The 20,167-nt window shown below is 33.0% G+C and overlaps 1 protein-coding gene across 1 annotated transcript; it reads right to left on the bottom strand.

Annotated features, from left to right (window-relative positions):
• Positions 1-9,148: 9,148 nt before the first annotated feature.
• On the bottom strand, positions 9,149-9,493 carry LOC112751512 (non-specific lipid-transfer protein 1). Its single transcript, XM_025800672.2, has one exon. It carries the CDS (start codon positions 9,491-9,493, stop codon positions 9,149-9,151), a length of 345 nt encoding a protein of 114 aa, XP_025656457.2.
• Between the last annotated feature and the right edge of the window lie 10,674 nt (positions 9,494-20,167).

Here is a 20,167-nt window from a genome sequence, read left to right on the forward strand (position 1 = left end):
ATCTTGTCTACAGTTTAAACGAGATATAACTAGAAAATGTATAACGGTAACTATTTTTAAAATTATTTATTTTGATAATTATTATTTTTATTTTATTTATTTAAATAAAAAATCCAGATTACTATGGTCCATATAATTATCTGCATCGTCCTTCTGTCCATCGTCATTCTCTTGTGGTGTCAATGGTGCTGTGATGAAACATCTAGTGTGACATCTAAATAATGAATAAAAACCCAACTCGGTACTTCTCTATTAACATGAAAGACAACGGTCCCTAGGAACAATACATCCCTCACATTATTACAATAATGAAGAAACGCAAATAATTAACTAGACTTGCAACTATTTCATTGATACATAGAGAGAACAAATCACTAAATATATCAATAATCACACACATGCCGCTCTGTTGTTATTGTTGTTGTTTATCTTTTTTTGGACATTATTCCACTCTGTAGGTTTTTGTCACAAGTTAAATTGTGTATCTGGATTTGTTTCATTTTGTTTTTGTCTAGTAATGTTTATTTTGCTAATGTCACTTCTCCCATTTGTTTTGGGTTAGTGTCTAGTATCTTCACTATCTTGTATATATTTTGGGCTTTGAGCCCTGTAGTACAAAATCATAACAAAACTATGTTAACCCGGATAAAAATCTTATCGGAAAAAAATATAATGAAAATCTTTAAAATGTCATTAATCTTTTAATTAAAATTAAAGGTTTTTAACTGTTAGTTAGGTGGTTGTCAGTGACTTGGTGTTGCTCTCATCGTGCGTAATTGATTGAGATAAGGGAGAAAAATATTTTCTTTTTAGGTAAACTATTATTTTGGACGATAATTTTGGGTTAAATTTAATTTATTTTTTAATGTTTTAAATATTTTATTTTAATTTTAAAAATTTTAAATAGGTTTAATGTTATTTTACCATTAAATATGATATAAATAATTAATATATTAAAATATAATAGCATTCAATTTCAATATGTGAAAATTGATTTTTAATAATTATTAATATAAATATATATTTTTTTAATTTTAAAGCATTGATGATTGATTGATATGGTTTAAAATTTTATACGGAAAAGAGAATAAAAAGAGAAAAAGTTACAAGAAGATTTTGACAATATTTCTCTAACTAAAAATAAGAAGATGTGACTTAACTCAAAATTAAATGTTAAAATTCACGTTATCTGTTTTATTAATTATTTATATCAAATCTAAAAGTAGGACAACATTAAATTTGTTTAAACTTTTTAAAACTAAAATAAGATGATTAAAATATTAAAAATTAAATTAAAATTTAATTCCATCATTAAGAATTAAAATAATATTTTATTCTTTTATTTCTAAATGGTTAAGTGTTGATATTCTAAATTTATAAAAATTTGGTTAATATTTTTATGTTAATTAAATCTCAAACAATCTAATTGAAAATAAGTGTACTGGATTTATTAAGAGAGAATTTTTTCAATTATAATACTTTTTTCTTTTTAAATAACAGTCGTTTTTTAATTGTTCAATGAAGCTTGTTAGAGATATATTAGAGAATCATTAGAATCATTTTAGATCAGTTAGTATCGTTTATATTTATATAACATATCTGTATGTTAATTGTAGCATTCTATGCTTTTATTACTTTGATTCCTCTGGCACCTATATATACCCCTTGTATATTGTACTTTTCATCACACTGAATAATACACTTTTCAGATTATTCTCTCAGTCTCTTGTTTCTAACATGGTATCAAGAGCCAAAAAGTTTTTTTTTTCCAATGAACATTTGTTTATAGCATCCTTTTTTTCTCTTCCGACAGTGCTTCTTTGCTCTGGTTTTTCGTCCTGTTTCCGACGCTTTGGTTTGTCACCTCTGCCATCATTGTGTTCGTCTCTCCGTCAGGATTCCAACGCCACTGGAATCGTCGCCTGAAGCCGCCGGACGCGCCGTCACGCGCCGCCGGAATCTCCCTGCCCACCTCCATTGTTCCTCATCCCAGGTGCTTCAGTGGCCGTTGGATCTTGCAGTTGATCGCACAATCCTGGAGCTTCCACGTGTCACGATGGCAGCTTCCCATGCGACCTGCGCGCTCGCTCTTGACCCGACCCGACCCGCCAGTTGACCCGCGTGCTACCTCATCGCCAGCGTGTCTTCTTCTGCCTCTCAGGTGCTGCCACGTGTCGTCATATTGCTGACGTGGCACTAACATCACTGCTGACGTGGCGCTGACGTGGCAGACAAGCGGGACCCTTCCTAAAGTTTTTTGGTGAGCTCTTTCCGATTATGCACTCCGTTTTCTCATTTTCTGCTCCGAAATTGCTGTTTTCTCTCCTCTCTTTGATATCTGCCTACTATTATGGAAAAGTCAGATGCTTTTGCTACCACAGACAGAAAGGGTACATTCTGTCGAAACTGAAATCGTTTTGGGCACCTCTTCTCAGCCTGTCCTTCTGTTGAATGTCGCACATACCACCAGAAAGGTCACATTAGCTACCATTGTTCACAGTTGTTTTGCCATTATTGTAAGCTCTCGGGACATTTGATTACTCCCTGTCCTACTCGCCCACCACGTCCTGATCACCTCAGGCATGCTTCCCATCCCAATTTCTCCAGAAATGTGTCTGCTTCTACTGTTGCTGCTATTGAATCTACCACATCTGCTCCTCTCAACCCGTCTCCTGTATCTCTCTCTGATATTGCATCTTTTCTTAAGCAACTTCTCTCTTCTTCTGGTAATACTCCTGCTGCTTTTTCGACTCCTTCAGGTAATTCTACATGGTACTTTGATTCTGGCTGCTTTAATCACATATCACATTTGTGTCATATCTTCTCCTCTTTGTGTACTACAAATGCACCTTCTGTCAATACTGCTAATGGTTCACTCTTGCACGCAACACATAAGGGTTCTATTTCCCAGCCAGCTCTTAATCTTCATGATGCTTATTATATTCCCAAGTTGAACTTTAATCTTATTTCTGTTGGTCAGCTTGTTGATCTCGGTTTTGATGTCACTTTTTTCATTTCTGGTTGTCATGTACAGGATCATCGGACGGAAAAAATTATCGGGACTGGACGTAAGGTTGGAAGGTTGTTTGAACTCGAGAATCTTCATATTCCTCCTGTACCAAATCTCTGTGCTGCTTCTTCTCCTTTTACTCTTCACTTATGGCATCAACGTCTTGCTCACACCTCCTTGGGAAAGATGTGTCCTCTTGTGTCTCCGGGTGTTTTGGGTCAGGTTAATCATGAGTCTTTTGATTGCATTTCTTGTCAAACTGCTAAACAACCTGCTTTATCTTTTCATAATAATTCCTCTCTTGCTTGCTCTCCTTTTGATCTTATCCACTCTAATGTTTGGGGTCCCGCTCCCACCGCTTCTATGGGAGGAGCTCGATATTTTGTCATTTTCATTGATGATTACTCACGCTTTACTTGGGTTTATTTGATGACCAATCGCCATGAGTTACCTCAGATTTATATTAACTTTGCCACTATGATTAAAACTCAGTTTTCCAAGGTCATTAAGGTTTTTCGCCGCGATAATGCTCTGGAATACCGTGATTCCAAACTCTTAACCTTTCTTGCAGAACAGGGTACCTTGTTTGAGTTTTCTTGCCCTGGTACATCTCAACAAAATGGCCGAGCTGAACGCAAACATCGTCACATTCTTGACTCTGTTCGTGCAATGCTTCTTTCTTCTTCGTGTCCTGAGCGTACTTGGGGTGAAGCTGTTCTTACTACTGTTCATGTTATCAATAGACTCCCTTCTTTTGTTCTTGATAATGTTACTCTCTTTGAGCGTCTTTATCGTACCTCCCTAGATTATAGTTCTCTTCGAGTTTTTGGTTGTGTCTGTTTTGTTCTTCTTCAGCCTCATGAACATAGTAAACTCGAACCTCGGGCTCGTATGTGTTGTTTTCTTGGTTATGGCACTGAACACAAGGGTTATCGTTGTTGGGATCCTCTCTCTAAGCATATTCCTATATCTCGTCATGTTGTCTTCTGGGAGCATCACATGTTTTCTCGATTCTCGTCCTTTGAGTCTATTCCTCTTACTTAGTCACCTTTTTTCACTAACCCTAATGTTGATCTTTTTCCTAGTGATGATTCTACAGGTTCTATCTCAAGTCACCCTCCACAGCCTCCTGTTCTTCCGCCTTCTCCATCTCCCGATGATTCCAGACCAGACGACGCTCCTCCTCCTACCGTCATGCCTCCTCCTTCCACTCACTGTTCCAGGGTGAGAAATCCACCTCTTCATCTTCTTGATTATCATTATTTTTCTACTATTCTTCATCAACATAAACCTAGGTCATTCAGAGAAGCCTTCACAAATCCAAATTGGCAACAAGCAATTGAGGAAGAAATACAGGCACTTGAAAAATCACACACTTGGGACTTGGTTGATTCTCCTTCTAATCAAGAAGTTGTGGGAAGCAGATGGGTATACAAGATCAAGACTCACTCTGATGGTTCTATTGACCGTTATAAGGCACGACTGGTTGCTCAGGGTTGTACGCAAGAGTACGGTATTGACTATGAAGAGACTTTTGCTTCTATTGCTCGTCTCACATCTGTTCGAGCTCTTCTTGCCATTGCTGCGGTAAAAAATAGTCTCTCAGTCAGATGGATGTGAAAAATGCTTTTCTTAATAGAGATTTGAAATAACAGGTCTATATGAAACCCCCTCTGGGTTATCCTTGTCCTTCTGGAAAAGTTTGTCTCCTTCGCAAGGCACTCTATGGGCTTAAGCAAGCTCCTCGTGAATGGTTCGACAAGTTCAGCACTACCATATGCGGTCTTGGTTTCACTTGCAGTCCTCATGAGAATGCTCTCTTTATTCGTAAAAGTGATCGTGGAGTTGTTCTTCTACTTCTGTATGTTGATGACATGATCATTACTAGAGATGACACTGATGGTATCTCTGATCTTAAGGCGTCCCTTCAGCGAACTTTTGAGATGAAAGATCTTGGTTCTCTCAACTATTTTCTTGGTCTAGAAGTCATATCCACCGATGATGGCATCTATCTCTCTCAAGCTAAATATGCTTCAGATCTTCTTGCTCGAGCCAAAATTACAAATAGTCACACTGAGTCTACTCCTCTTGAGCCTAATGTTCGATTTACTCCTATGGATGGCACTGTGTTGGATAATCCTACTCTCTATCGACAGCTAGTTGGAGGACTCGTCTACTTAACTATCACCCGACCAGACATCGCCTATCCAGTTCTTGTCAGCTCCTCGTACTACTCACTATACAACAGTTCTTCGCATTCTTCGCTACATCAAAGGCACTATACTTCATGGCCTTTATTTTTCTGCCCATTCCTCTTTGTCCCTTCAGGCATACTCCAATGCTGATTGGGCTGGTGATCCCACTGATCGTCGTTCTACTATTAGTTACTGTTTGTTTCTTGGCGATGCTCTCATTTCTTGGCGTGCTAAGAAGCAAACGTTCACTGCTAGATCAAGCACAGAAGCTGAGTACCATGCCCTCGCTAACACTACTGTTGAGGTTATATCGATTCGTTGGCTTCTCGAAGATTTGGGTGCTCCTCAGTCGTCCCCTACTGATGTTTTTTGTGACAACCGCAAGGCTATTCAGATTGCCCATAATGATGTCTTTCATGAATGCACCAAACACATTGAGATTGATTGTCACTTTCTTCGGCAACGTATCCTTATTGATGATGTTCGTCTCATTGCTGTTGGAACACTGGATCAGACTGCTGATATCTTCACAAAAGCTCATCACCTGACTCGTTTCCGGACTTTGTTATCCAAACTCAAGATGGTATCCTTAGCTCCCACTTAAGTTTGAGGGGGGATGTTAGAGATATATTAGAGAATCATTAGAATCATTTTAGATCAGTTAGTATCGTTTATATTTATATAGCATATCTGTATATTAATTGTAGAATTCTATACTTTTATTATTTTAATTTCTCTGACACCTATATATACCTCTTGTACATTGTACTTTTCATCACATTGAATAATACACTCTTCAGATTATTCTCTGAGTCTCTTATTTCTAACAAAGCTAAAATATAAAGTGATAGTTATATTGAGAAAAAAAAATATATAAAATCTTTAAACCTTATTTAAGAGAAAAAACCTAGCCATGTATATATGTAAAGCAACTTATTAAATTCTTATCTAAAACATTAATAAATTGCGGCCCCATGTTTGTTTATGTTTCAATAAAATGTCTATTTTACAATTATGGAGCTGCATAGATTTGTCGGCTAGGTTGAGATTTAGGAAGCCGCAGAGGGTAGTTACTACAGTGATAGAACATACCAGAAATTAGGGAAAATATAAGGACAATAATTATTACAAAACTTCCTACCTAACAATTACTGTTTTACAAATCTACACTTGTAATAATAGGGAGGTCACATTATATGTCTTGTGAGTTTTTGTTAGGTTTAATTAGTCAGTTGGTCTCTATAGTTTAGCAAAATTTTTATTTAGATTTTTATATTTTTTTTAATTGGGTCTCTGTATTAATTTTTTTCAATTAGATTTTTTTTGGCAATAATTGACTTAATTTTATAGGGACTCAACTAAAAAAAAAATTGGCATAGGGACTCAAATAAAAGAAAAAAAAGTGTAAGGATCCAATTAAAAAAAAATTAGTACAAAAACTCAATTAAAAAAAAAGTACAGAGATCTAATTAAAAATTTTACAAAACTAAGGAATTAATAGAATAATTAAATCTTTTTGTTATTAACAACTGTTTTAAGGATATATTTATCAACTAGTATGTAATATTTTATTAGAATTTAATTTTAATATAATTTCTATTATAAAAACATTAGTTTGGTTTTATATTATGAATTCTTTAAAATACTAAAATCCTTTAATTCCCTCTAAGAATAATGTGGCTGATGTCTCACATTTTCATGAAATTATAAATTCCACGATTTTGTAACTGATGTCATGCATATCTGAATTTATGCATGTAAATATATTTATTATCATGTCTTTTTTTTTTGTTGGTTAATATTATATTTAATGTATGATATTCTAATACATGTATTCAATCATTTAATATCCAAGGTAATCATTTTTTTTATAGTTCCACTTCTTCGGTTGCTAATCTACTAATAATGCTATATAATGATTAAAAAAGATGTTTTCCTCTCATTGTCCACTAAACTTCAAATTGTTTCTACTCTCAAGGCTAAGAAAATTAAAAGATTTGCTAATTTGGAGCAATGATATACATAAATTAACTCATCTAATTATGAATATTATTTTTTAATCACTACAAAAAATTTAACTATTCTTGGCGGCTGAGGCATTGGTAACCACTTTTACCAGCTAGTTTGGTTTTTAGTAAAATTAGGCGAGTCAAAATTTAAAATTTGATGTTTCTACCAAAACTTTGACACCGTCCATAAATAAAAAAATATTAGCAACGTTTTGACCGTCGCTAAAAATTAAAATAGAATATTAAAAAAATTAATTAATTATATACTGCCTGAACTATAGGTAATAGTATTAATAATTTTGTAATTTAAATTTACGAATAGTCTAGCCAGCCGTAAGATAAAGAAGTTTTTTTTTTTTTTTTTTTTTTTATAAATAACCCATTATTATCCTCATCGACCTCTCGCTCGGGAGACGATGTATCTAGGTGGTGATGGGTCGTCTTACTCTTATCCTCATCTATATAATGTTGACATTTTTTTTTTGTAGTTTTATATATCTGTTTAATAGATGAATATGAATTATTATATGTTGACTATTTCAAGAGGTGACATTAAGTTTTGTGAAAAACATTGAAAATCAAATAATGTTGAAGGTTAAGTGTAACTTGCTAGATAGAATTTAGAATAAAATGAAAAATAAATTTTTGAGAATTTATATTTTAGATAAATTAATTTTTTAAAAAAAATTATCGATAAAATCTTTTAAAATAATAAATATAAATACATTATTTTTAAATTATTCCCTTATAATTAAAAGATCTTAATTTAAATTAATTTGTTTATATTTATTATTCTAAAAAATTTATTAATATATTTTTTTAAAAAATTAATCTGACTGAAATATAAATATTTAAAGATTTATTTGTCACTTTAATTTATTGGAGAGTTTATATATATAGCAACGAAATAGAATCTAAAAACAAAGTGGAGTAATTACTATATATAAAATAAGCGATTAATACATTCAACAACCAACTGATTAAACCACCAAGAAGGAGAGCGAATTAAATAAAAAAAACAATGGGACACGCTAATACATGAGGAACTCGCCTAAGTGGAGGTCCTAGTGGCCATCATATCCCTTTATTCTTAGTAAATAATTAATTAATAATGCAACGGAAACTGAAGTGTGTCATAATCTCCAAAGTAGGAAGTGGCTGAGTGGAATCCGCTTCCTCTCTAACACATCTTTTCATATCTTAATTGATGCTGTCATATTGAAACAAAACAACAAATTAAGAAATTAATGATGTTAGGTACGTATATATGTGCTTCTATATGCTCATAAAAAAGTCAAAGTAAGTTCGCAATGCAATAAGTAAGATGAACCAATAATTAACAAAAAACAGTGATTAATAATTAACCAATAATTAATAAAATTTAGTTAACAATTATCTTAAAGACACGTATTAAAATTATTATTTCTAAAAGATTTTAAACTTTTTATTGTAATAAAAAATGCAACAATGTATAAGAAACTTGAACCGTGTATTTTTTTTTATATTTTTTTATTAATAGTTTTAATATGTGTCCTAAAAACATAATTTAACTAAATCCTAATTAGTATAGATATCCAAAATTAAGTAAGAAACATTAAATGCATCATAGATAATAATTTGTTACTTTTAATTTGTAACTATGAATGCCTCGATATTCTTTCTAAAAGTTAATTATATAGACGATCACTTTTCTCTTTCATAATTGCAATTTTTCTTTTTCCAATTTATGCACACTTTTAATCGATTGAACTATAGTTTTAGACATAATAAATTAACCATAGTAGACGTATACTAAAATTAATATAAAATATATATTAAAAATAAATTAAATTATATATTTATACATAAATATATGATAATTAATTTTAATAATTGATTTTGATACGGATACAAATAAAAATTTTAATAGTAAATATTATGAGTTTGATAATAACTTACGTGTTACAATTGGTGGAAGTGCTGAACTTATAAGGGAGGTTAACCCCACATTTGCCAGGAAGTGACTGAGAATAGGTAGGGCTGATGCCACCAATATTGCCGGCCGCATTTTTTAGACAGACACAGGCAGTCTTGCGGTCGGCAGTAGTGGCAGCAGCCTGGTTAAGGTTCCTAACCCCACTACAACATGCTGGTGTAGGATTTCCCCCCATTCGTAAGTACCCTATGCATGGTGTTAGTGCACTAACCACTTGACCACATGTGATGGCCTGGACCATTGGTGCACCCACCAAGGCCATGCACACCAAAGTAACCACACATGCAACCTTGAGGCTAGCCATAATAGTATTGGACTTTATAAATTTGCAAATGGAATTGATTTCTTGCAATTTGGTGAGTACAAGTGGTGTAAGGTGATGGGTTTATATAGAAGATTGAAGAGGGAAAGGATAATGCTGTATTATTAATTTATTATTATTGCTATAGGTGTGAGCATGAATGGAAAAGTAATGAAGAGTGAACCGGCATGAGTTTGTTAAGTGGTAGTTGTGCTCAATTTAATGCTCTATGGTTCCTGCACTATTCTTGGTTAATATAAGATTGTGACCTTGCCTGTAGGAAGGGGTATGTAAGATTCAGCTCTGCCCATAACGATATTTAGATTTATTATTTCTATTCGATGTTATTTTCAGTTGAAGCTGGATTAGGTTTTTAGTATATTTAATTCAGTAAAAAATATACTGTATATACATTTAATAATAAAATATTTTATTTTTATATTTTAATTAATTAATATTTTTATAGTGTATAATGTTATTTTTATTTTGAAATAATTTGTTCTAATACAAATATTATATAATATTTATTAAAATTTTAATTTTTAAAGATCTAAAATTATATACATTTTTTATATGTCGGATCAACTTGTTTATTTTCATTTATTTTAAATTAGGTTAAAATTATTTTTTTAAAATAAATTTTATAAAATATTATTAGAATTAGGTTTGAGTCTAACAAAATTCGACCGACATAATACATGCAAACCTACCGCTAGTTGTAGATAGGTTGGATAAATTTTATATATGTAAATGCATCTGAAAAAAAAAAAAGAATTTATTTGTATACGACGATGGTAGAGTAAAAAATATAAAGTCATGTATAAATAAGTGAAAACATCAATCAACAAGTTTGTTAACATTTAGTATAGACATATTTAAAAATGACTCAGATTATTATACGCTCCTAAAAAATATAATTTTCTTTCTTAATAATAATAAGAATGGAAAGGAATGTTTTAATGAGAGAAAAGGTATACATGTCATTTATTAGTAGGATTATTTAATTTGTATATATTCCTGTCTAAATTCACGTATAAGTAAGGACGGATCCAGAAAATTTTAATAGTAAAAGCAAAATATATATATATATATATATATATATATATATATATATATATAAAATAATAATAATAATAATAATAATTTTTATAATAAAAATATTATATGTACAAAAAATTAATTATTAAATTATTTATTAATTATTATGTATTTATATATAAATATATGTATTATTTAATTTATTTTTAATGTGTATTTTTTATTTTAATATATATACATGTAGTTATTTTTGATGTAAATATAATATAATTAATTTTTATAATATCTAATTATACAAATTAAAACACTAAAATAATCATTTATAAATAGTATAAAGTATATTTTTTGTCTTTAAAGTTTGACAAAAGTTTCAAAAATATCCCTAAGTTTTATTTTATTTCAATTTTGTCCCAAAAGTTTTTTATTTGCATCAAATATATCTCTGACGGCTAATTTAATTTCAAAAAAATTAAGATCGATTCAATAATAATTTCATAAGAACAATCCCTCAACACAAGCAAATCAAGCATAATTTTTATGCATTATTGTTATATTGGTCTTAAATTTTTTTAAAATTTAGCCTCCGAGGGTATATTTGATGCAAATCGAAAACTTCTGGAAAAAAATTGAAATAAAATAAAATTTAGGGGTATTTTTAAAACTTTTGCCAAACTTCGGGGACAAAAAATATAGTTTACCCTTATAAATATCTGTCTTTTTATATAGGATAATGCTACATATTCATATTTTTTTGTTAACCAAGTCCAATCAAATTTGTCTAAGACAACAAAAATCAGTTATGACTAATATTATTTTAAGTTTTATTGTTTAATTTGCATGGTTAGACTTAGTTCATAAAAAGACTTATTTAAAAATTTATTTCTTATACAATTAAAAGTCAATTCTTAGTGAGATTCATAGTTAAAAAAGTTCTTTTGATTAATGTAGTTGTTACAGAAAAAAATTAAAACTAATATAAAAAAAGATAAATAATACTCTTTCGAGTTGATTTCTAAAGAAAAACACAAATTTCATTTAAATTGAGAATTGATCATTCTAATGATATCTAATATAAAAATTTTAAATTGCTTATAAAATACCAAAAGTTGAATAAAAAATTATTATGAGATTAAATTTAATAATTTAGTAGGGACAAATAAATATTATTATCATATACTACTCAAAAAATTTTTAAATTGTATTACTCCACACTCATATTTCTTTCAAATTGTATTGCCCCACACTCATATGGATACATCCGTCCCTGCATATAAGCTAGAAGAATAACGTAATAAAAAGAATTTGATTGGATGCATGTAAGTGTATTATAATTAAACTCAAAATTATGTAATAATTAATAATATTATTATTTTTACCAAAATTATCATTAAGCTAATTTATTATTTATATACAAATTTATTAGTGTTTCAAAAAGGCCATCTACTCTTTGTTAAATTTGGGGGACCTTTGCATGTGGTAGGGCAGAAAATTAACGGGTTAGGTAGATTTTAGATACGACAGCATTTAACGAGAACGGGTTTAAAAAAAATATTGATTTTTTTTTTTCATATTGAAGAGTAAACTTTCATTCGTAAAAATTATCAAATAATATTTACATATAAAAAAAAATATTAAATTTATATCTAAAAAGATAGAACAGTATCTTTTATGTTAAATTATAACAAATTGAGTAGAGAATGCACAATATTTAATTATAAAAAATTTTAAAAAATAGAAAAATAGAGACAAATATGAGTCTCTTTCATTTCTAATTCTACACAAATGATTGCAACATAGTCATATATATATATATATATATATATATATATATATATATATATATATATATATATATATATATATTTCTCTAAGTAAATTTAAACATTTTTTAATTTTGTAAAAGAATAAATTACTATTTGTACCTACAAAAATTTTAAATGCTGACAAATATACCCACAAAACAATGAAATTGATGTTGCACCTATAAAAGATTGGTTCCATACAACAAAATTATTCAAATCCTAAAAAATTATTCAAAAATTTTAAATTACCCTTCTCTCCACCACTACTATCATCTCTCTCTCTCTCTCTCTCTCTCTCTCTCTCTCTCTCTCTCTCTCTCTCTCTCTCTCTCTCTCTCTCTCTCTCTCTCTCTCTCTCTCTCTCTCTCTCTCTCTCTCTCTCTCTCTCTCTCTCTCTCCAATTCTTCACGTTCCAATGCCCACCTTCGTAATCAAGCGCTCCTCTGAAGACCATTTCTCAGTAGCAACCAATATTCTGAAAATCGGTTTGAATCGGCCAGTTAAATCGGGAATCGCTGCCAAATACGATTTGGATAGAAAGCAAAATCGCTTGATTTGAAAATCGAAGTTGTACCGCCAAATCGGCTGAAAATCGGACGGTCAAACCGAACCACTTTCCGTCGCGAAGTCAGCTTGGTTTGATCTTCGAAAATCGCAGCCACCACTAGGGACATCACTTTCTGTCGCACAGTGTCTTCCCACCGGTGCCAGTTCTGTTCCACCCTTCTACTCCGTCAACCACTATCTTGCCTCTTGTCAACCACTGTCCTCACCAGCTCTGCATTTTTTCAAGCTTCTAGCTTCTAACTTTATGTATAAATTTTGTTCTTTGTAATAATTGTTGAAGCATTGATTAATTGTTAATTATAAATCTTGCTATTAATTACTTGAAGCATGATTAATTGTTAAAGCATTGATTAACCGTTGATTCTAAATTTTGCTGTTGATTGCTAAATCTTACTGTTGAAATATTGATTGATTGTTATATAATTAATTAATAATTAAATAATTGAATTTATGTAGTTAATTGAATAATTGATTAATACGTAAGAAACTTGGTTTATTTGACATAATATTTTAGAGTATGGAACTAACAAGTGAAGCTATAAAGTTTTTAAATGGTATACCTTTCGATTGTTGGATTCAAATAAAGTATGTAACAATATTTTTTATCCATTCCAATATGCATATCCATTTAGTTAGCTTCCATGCTCATTTTAATTTATACTTTCTGTTCTTTGATGTTTCAAAACTTGACACTTTTTAGGATTGATTCTTATGTCCTGCAAAAGTTGATAAGCTTAATACTGCTCCAAAGAGGTAAACATTTCCTTTATTTGTTCTTTTTTCTTTTCCCAAATAAGTAATTAATTTTTTACTACTATCATATTAATCTGCACTTTTTTTGTTTTTTCGGGGCGGGGCAGGGGAATTTAATATTAATTTAACTCATTTGTGACATTGAGAAAGTAGTCTTAAATTGTTTGATGGTCGCTAATAATTATGGCCTCTAATCATATTAATCTACAGCAAGTTATGGTGAATTTTGATTATTAATGACAAAGTTGGATATTGGCATTTTATATTTGATTGGTTATTTTTGTTTTTTGACTTTTGAGTTTGTTTTGAATGAGATGATAACATTCTAGTTTATGTAATATTTTTAATATGGATGATATTTTAAAGTTTATATTAGACTATAATTATCTTTTAGTGTGTTAATTTATATTTTATTTATTATTTTATTCTAAAACGATTTTTTGAATTCAACCACGGTCGAACCAGTTGAACCTATGAACCAGTGAACTAGTAGCTAGAGCGGTTCGATGACCGGTTCGATTTTTAAAACCTTGTTAGAAACAACAACAAAAATCTTACCATCACTCTTCAAAGCCATGGCCAATTCTCTCATCTTACCTTTTTTGACCAACACGCAATGCCAACGCCATAACCCATATACTTGAGGATTACCTCAAGAACAGCTTCCTGTGTAGTGTTTAGGTCCTTCACAGACCCGGGTGGTTCTGATGCTGGTATAGTGAGACACTACAAAGCTCGAATTGCAAGGGCGAGAGATTTAGGATGACACAAGACAGAATAGCGAAGGGTAGTAAGGGATTAGCATATGTTATTGGGAAGGGAGAGGATGAGGAGCGAGTCCCCGCTACATCCGCCGTGGTGAGGCTGGCAAGGAAGGATGTTGAGGTTAGAGTAAAGCTTCCAATTCACTTTTCTAACTTTGTCGGCGCCTAGCAAAAGAGGAAGGAACCCATCTAGGTAGCGCAATGGGAGAGAGGAGTCAAACCACCTCAGGTGGGATGCGACTACAATGAGGAATCAAATCCACCTTAGCATTGCGCAAAGGCAATGAGGAATCAAAGCCACCTTGACTCTGAAATTATTGTTAAAGCTTTTTTCTTTTCCTAAAAACGAATCTGTCTTTCTTAGTTTTTCTTATTGCTTTGATTGTGGCTGGATTTGGGGGTTTGTTGTTTTCTCGTGTGCTGTGATTGAAGAATAGAAAAAGAATGAGTGTGCGACTGTAGTTGGAGATGAAGAGGGAGAAGGTGTTAGTGATTGGGGTTGAGGCTGGCAGAGACTGCAGTGTGAGTGGTTGGAATTGGCAGCGGCGACAAAGATGAGGGTGATGGCTGGTGGTTGCTGGCAAAGGGGATAATAGATTGATGTTTGTGAACCCTCTCTCCCCTCATTTCGAATTACAATCTCTCTCTCTCTCTCTCTCTCTCTCTCTCTCTCTCTCTCTTCTCACCCTCTCTCTCTCTGATCTCTCTCTAACCCTCTCATCTCTTCCCATTAACAACGTTTCTAGCAGCCCTATCTCGTCATCCGTCTCTCCTTCATACAAGCTTCAACGCAACTCTGCCTACTCCTCTCTCTCTCTCTCTCTCTCTCTCTCTCTCTCACTCACTCACTCTCTCTCTCTCTCTCTCTCTCTCTCTCTCTCTCTCTCTCTCTCTCTCTCTCTCTCTCTCTCTCTCTCTCTCTCTCTAACCATGTCGTTTCACCCTTAACGGTGTCTCCGGAAGCCCCCCTCTGGTCTGTTTCTTCTTCAGGCAGGCTTCGACGTAATTCCGATGACAACCGACTATTGTCTTTGGCTTCGGAAACAACATAATGCCACTACAACTCTTTTTCCTTTCTTCGTTTTTTTTTTTCATTTTTGCAATTCAGGTTCTTAATCAAATCTCTTTATCAATTCTGTTTTGGTTAGTTTTATTTTTATTAGTTTGAGTTTTAGTTAGTTAGCTTAGTTAGAGTTATTTTATATTTTAGTGAATTTGGGTGGTTAAGATAGGATTAGAATTAGTTACTAGATTCTGAGACTGATGGAAGTGTTTGAAATTTATTCATTTCTGATGAATATGCTGCTGAAACTATTTGGTTAAATTCTTGATTGTGTTGATGACTTCCGTTATTAATGCCAATTTTGCTAAAAATTTGTTGTAAAATGGGTTAAATGGCGTTGACTTGATTTTGAGTTATCAATTACTATTTGGTTGTTTTGATTTTGCATATTTGATATTCGTGCACGTCAAGTATTGCGAAATTGTCTTTATAAGTGTTTTTAGTTTTTTAAATTACATGTTGTAACTCCCATGCGGTTTGAATTAACTATCTATGTTTAGGCAGTTGATTCAGCATGATTCATTTTGTTACTTGGTGATGCTTGTTCATACTGATTATTGCTTTGATTATCGAGTTTGTGCACTTATGCCTTGTGGACATACTAGAACCTAAATTGTTTGAATGTTGGTACTTCACATAATTTAAGTAATTCATTTGGCATATTGCATTGAAATTGTGAAGTTGAATTGTGAGTTTTTTTATTAACATTTTTTTGAAAATTTTCCAGTTATATTGAAACTTATACACACTAAAATGAGTGAATTGAACACTTAATTACTTTCTCTATTTGTGACATAAAGCTATCAAGTGCTACTGTGTGAGTTTTAATATGTATTTGAGTTATTTTTTATTTTAGTTGTAGGTTGTGACATATATTTTCTACTATATTATTTTTGTGACATATATTTTGCTGGTATGCTCTTTCTAAATATGACGACAGACAAAGGTGTCTTGAATTGACCTCGTGGTCACAGTAGAAGGAAGGTGTCTACTGGTACCCCTGAGACTTCTCAGTCACCACCCTCTACTCTGACTACCACTGGGATGTCATAGGCGATGGGATCACAGGATCAACCATTTATCATGGTCTGCAATTCCAACTACGTGGCTCCTTCTGTTGTGCCACCCCCACTACCAGGAAGTCCTCTAGCTGCTTCACCAAAGTGGACTCCTCCACCACTTTCATCTACTCAGTAGCCCAATATTTCGACAATAACACCACCTCCAACGATAGATACTGCAGTGCCAGAATTCTATCATGGATCCCAGCAGATTCTCCCCACCATTTCTCATCGTACGATGACGATTTGGCATGATTTTTGACAGTGTGAGTACTATTTTTTAAGTCTTCTAAATGTAAATTATTTTGATATTCTTATTCAACATACGTGGTTGCTAATCTTAAGTTTTTCATTTTAGTTAGTTAGTTTAATTTAGTTAGATTCAATTTTTTGTTTTAGTGGATTTAAGTTGTTAAAACGGGTTCGATTTAGGTTAGTAGGTTTGAACTACTGAAAGTATTTGAAAACTCCTAGTTATTGATGGATGTTGCTGTTGATTTTGTGTTGTATATTGCCATAATGATTTGTTTGTGAATTGTTTAAGTAAATTGTTGATGGATAGTTTTAGACACCTTCTAATTATAGATGAAACTCTATCGAAATTTTTAAAAAATCTAAATATAATTGAAGTTTATGGTTTGGTTCAGATTTGACTGAAACTACTAATCTTAAGTTTTCATTGATAGATTTACACCAAATAACAATGCATATACACAAGAGCATACCAATGTCATCAAGCTTATGTACGACCACTATAGCCGAGTTACAAGAAGATCCCTATTGAGACCAAAGAGCGATAATTTTAGAAGTGGGCGGTAAAAACTCAACATATTCAAACCTTAGCTAGTTATATCTTTTATTTTGTTTAGTTAAGTATTTAGTTTTGATTAACTAGTGCTAAATATTTTTTGTGCAGGAAAAATTTATATGAAATAATACTTAGTAGGAGTGTTCAAAACCGATCCGGACCGAACTAAACCGAAGAACCGAACCGAAAAAACCGAAAACCGAAATAACCGAAAACCGAAAAAACCGAAAAAAGTGATGTATTGCTTTTTTTTGCGGTTCGATTCGGTTTTCGGTTCTCACTACCAAAACCCTAACCGAACCGAACCGAACCGGTTCTTCCCAAAACCCTAAAAAATTAAACCTACCCCAGTCCCCCACCCCCTACACCCATACGTGACTCGTGAGAGTGTGAGACGGCCACACCCCCACTCCCCCTGTCCCCTTCTCCTTCCCCACATGCGCGACAGGCCGACAGCTTCCCTCTCCAAATCCCAGATCGAAGCCTTCCTCAGTTCCTCCAAATCCCACCGCCGAACAGAGGAGAACCCCCACCGCCGGTGCACGACCCAGCCTCCAGCCCTCCACCCAGCAGCGTTTCTGGAGCCACCTCTGATCTTGCCACGTCCGACCTCACCGCCTGCAATCCACCCATCAGCGTTTCTGGAGCCCACCCACGACCTCGCCACGTCTGACCTCGCCGCCTCAAGTCCACCCAGCAGCATTTCTGGAGCCCACCCACCCAGCCACCAATTGTCCAATTCAAGTTCATATGGAGCCCGAGCCATCTATTCAGGTAAACTTTGCTTGATTTGTTGTTCAATTTAGACCTAGGGTTATAACTTATCAGTTTATTGATTTATTGTTTATTGCTGATTCATTGTTTATTGCTTATTTATTGTTTATTGTTCAGTTTATCAGTCTATTGATTTATCAGTTTAGCAGTCTATTGATTTATCAGTTTATCAGTTTATCAGTTATTCAGTGCTGGTTCTGTGCTTAATGATTTAAACTTCAGCTGCTTGTTTATTGCTGGTTCTGTGCTTGATTTATTGCTGGTAAAAGTGCTTGTTTATTGCTGGTTTTGTGCTTGTTTAATGCTGGTAAAAGTGCTTGTTTTTTGCTGGTTCTGTGCTTGATTTATTGCTGGTTCTGTGCTTGTTTAATGCTGGTAAAAGTGCTTATTTTTTTTGCTGGTTTTGTGCTTGTTTAATGCTGGTAAAAGTGCTTGTTTTTTTGCTTGTTTTTTTGCTTGTTTATTGCTGGTAAAAGTGCTTGTTTATTGCTGGTTTTGTGCTTGTTTAATGCTGGTAAAAGTGCTTGTTTATTGCTGATCTTGTGCTTGTTTAATGCTGGTAAAAGTGCTTGTTTTTTGCTGGTTTTGTGCTTGTTTAATGCTGGTAAAAGTGCCTGTTTTTTGCTGGTTCTGTGCTTATTTTTTTTGCTGGTTTTGTGCTTGTTTATTGCTGGTAAAAGTGCTTGTTTATTGCTGGTTTTGTGCTTGTTTAATGCTGGTAAAAGTGCTTATTTTTTTGCTGGTTTTGTGCTTGTTTAATGCTGGTAAAAGTGCTTGTTTATTGCTGGTTTTGTGCTTGTTTAATGCTGGTAAAAGTGCTTGTTTTTTTTGCTGGTTTTGTGCTTGTTTAATGCTGGTAAAAGTGCTTGTTGTTTGCTGGTTCTGTGCTTGATTTATTGCTGGTTTTGTGCTTGTTTAATGCTGGTAAAAGTGCTTGTTTTTTGGTGGTTCTGTGCTTGATTTATTGTTGGTTCTGTGCTTGTTTAATGCTTGATTTATTGCTACTTAATGATCTAAACTTCAGCTGCTTGTTTCTGTGATTGATTTATTGTTAAGATTATCTGGTTTTGTTCAATTTATTGCTTGTTTATTGCTGGCTGCTGCTTAATGATTTAAACTTTTATTGCTTGTTCTGTCCTTGATTTATTGTATTTGTTTATGTAGTTTGACGCCAGTTCAAGTGAGAATATGGGCGACACTGGATTGCCTCCCGTTCCTATTCCGAATGAATCAACAAGCATCAGATCTCTGACTGCATTGCCTCCTGTGCCAGCTCCTCATCGAAACACAAGGAAGCTTGCTAGTAGAGGCCGAGGGAAAAGGCGGGCTGTTGAAGAAGCTCCCATTGATGACTCTGCTGAAACTGAGACCGACGAAGGTAAGAGAAAACCTTGTAGACCTAGGTCTTGGACATGGGATCACTTTACTAAAGATGAAACTAGTAATCCACAGTATCCTAGAGCTAAATGTAATTGGTGTGGGGCTAGTTATGCATGTGATACACATAAAAATGACACTAGTAACATGAAAAATCACTTGTTGTCGCAATGCAAAAAATTTCCGAAGGAGGCATTAGATCCTACCCAAAAGATTCTTTGTTTTCAAGATGTGGTAAAAGATGATAGGAAAGGGATAGGTAGTTCACTTTCTGTCGTGTCATTTGATGTTGATCGTTGTAGACAAGCACTTGCTAGAATGATTATTGTGGATGGATTGCCTTTTTCGCATGTTGAGGGGGAGGGTTTTCGTTATTATACGTGTTGTTTGCCTTTTTCGCATGTTGAGTCTGATTAAAGTACATCTTGTTAAGTTGTTATGGTAGGAATTGTTTTCCTTATACTATTATTATTATTATAATTATTATTGTTGTTGTTGTTCTTATTATGTAACTTTTTTTTTTAATTTCAGGTTGGTTTGCATTATGAAGTTTAGCTATTTTGTTGGAGAAGACACCATAACTTTGCTAATGATAATTTATTTTTATTTTCAGTTGTGTTGACTGTTGAACTATTAAACTTCTTTAATTGTCGTATTTGAATTCTATTGT

This window comes from Arachis hypogaea, chromosome 2 (genome assembly GCF_003086295.3).
Source record: "Arachis hypogaea cultivar Tifrunner chromosome 2, arahy.Tifrunner.gnm2.J5K5, whole genome shotgun sequence".
Taxonomy (NCBI): Eukaryota; Viridiplantae; Streptophyta; class Magnoliopsida; order Fabales; family Fabaceae; genus Arachis; species Arachis hypogaea.

Coding starts and splice junctions, on each gene's coding strand:
- LOC112751512 (XM_025800672.2), bottom strand. CDS start 9,493: ATGGCTAGCCTCAAGGTTGCATGTGTGGTTACTTTGGTGTGCATGGCC.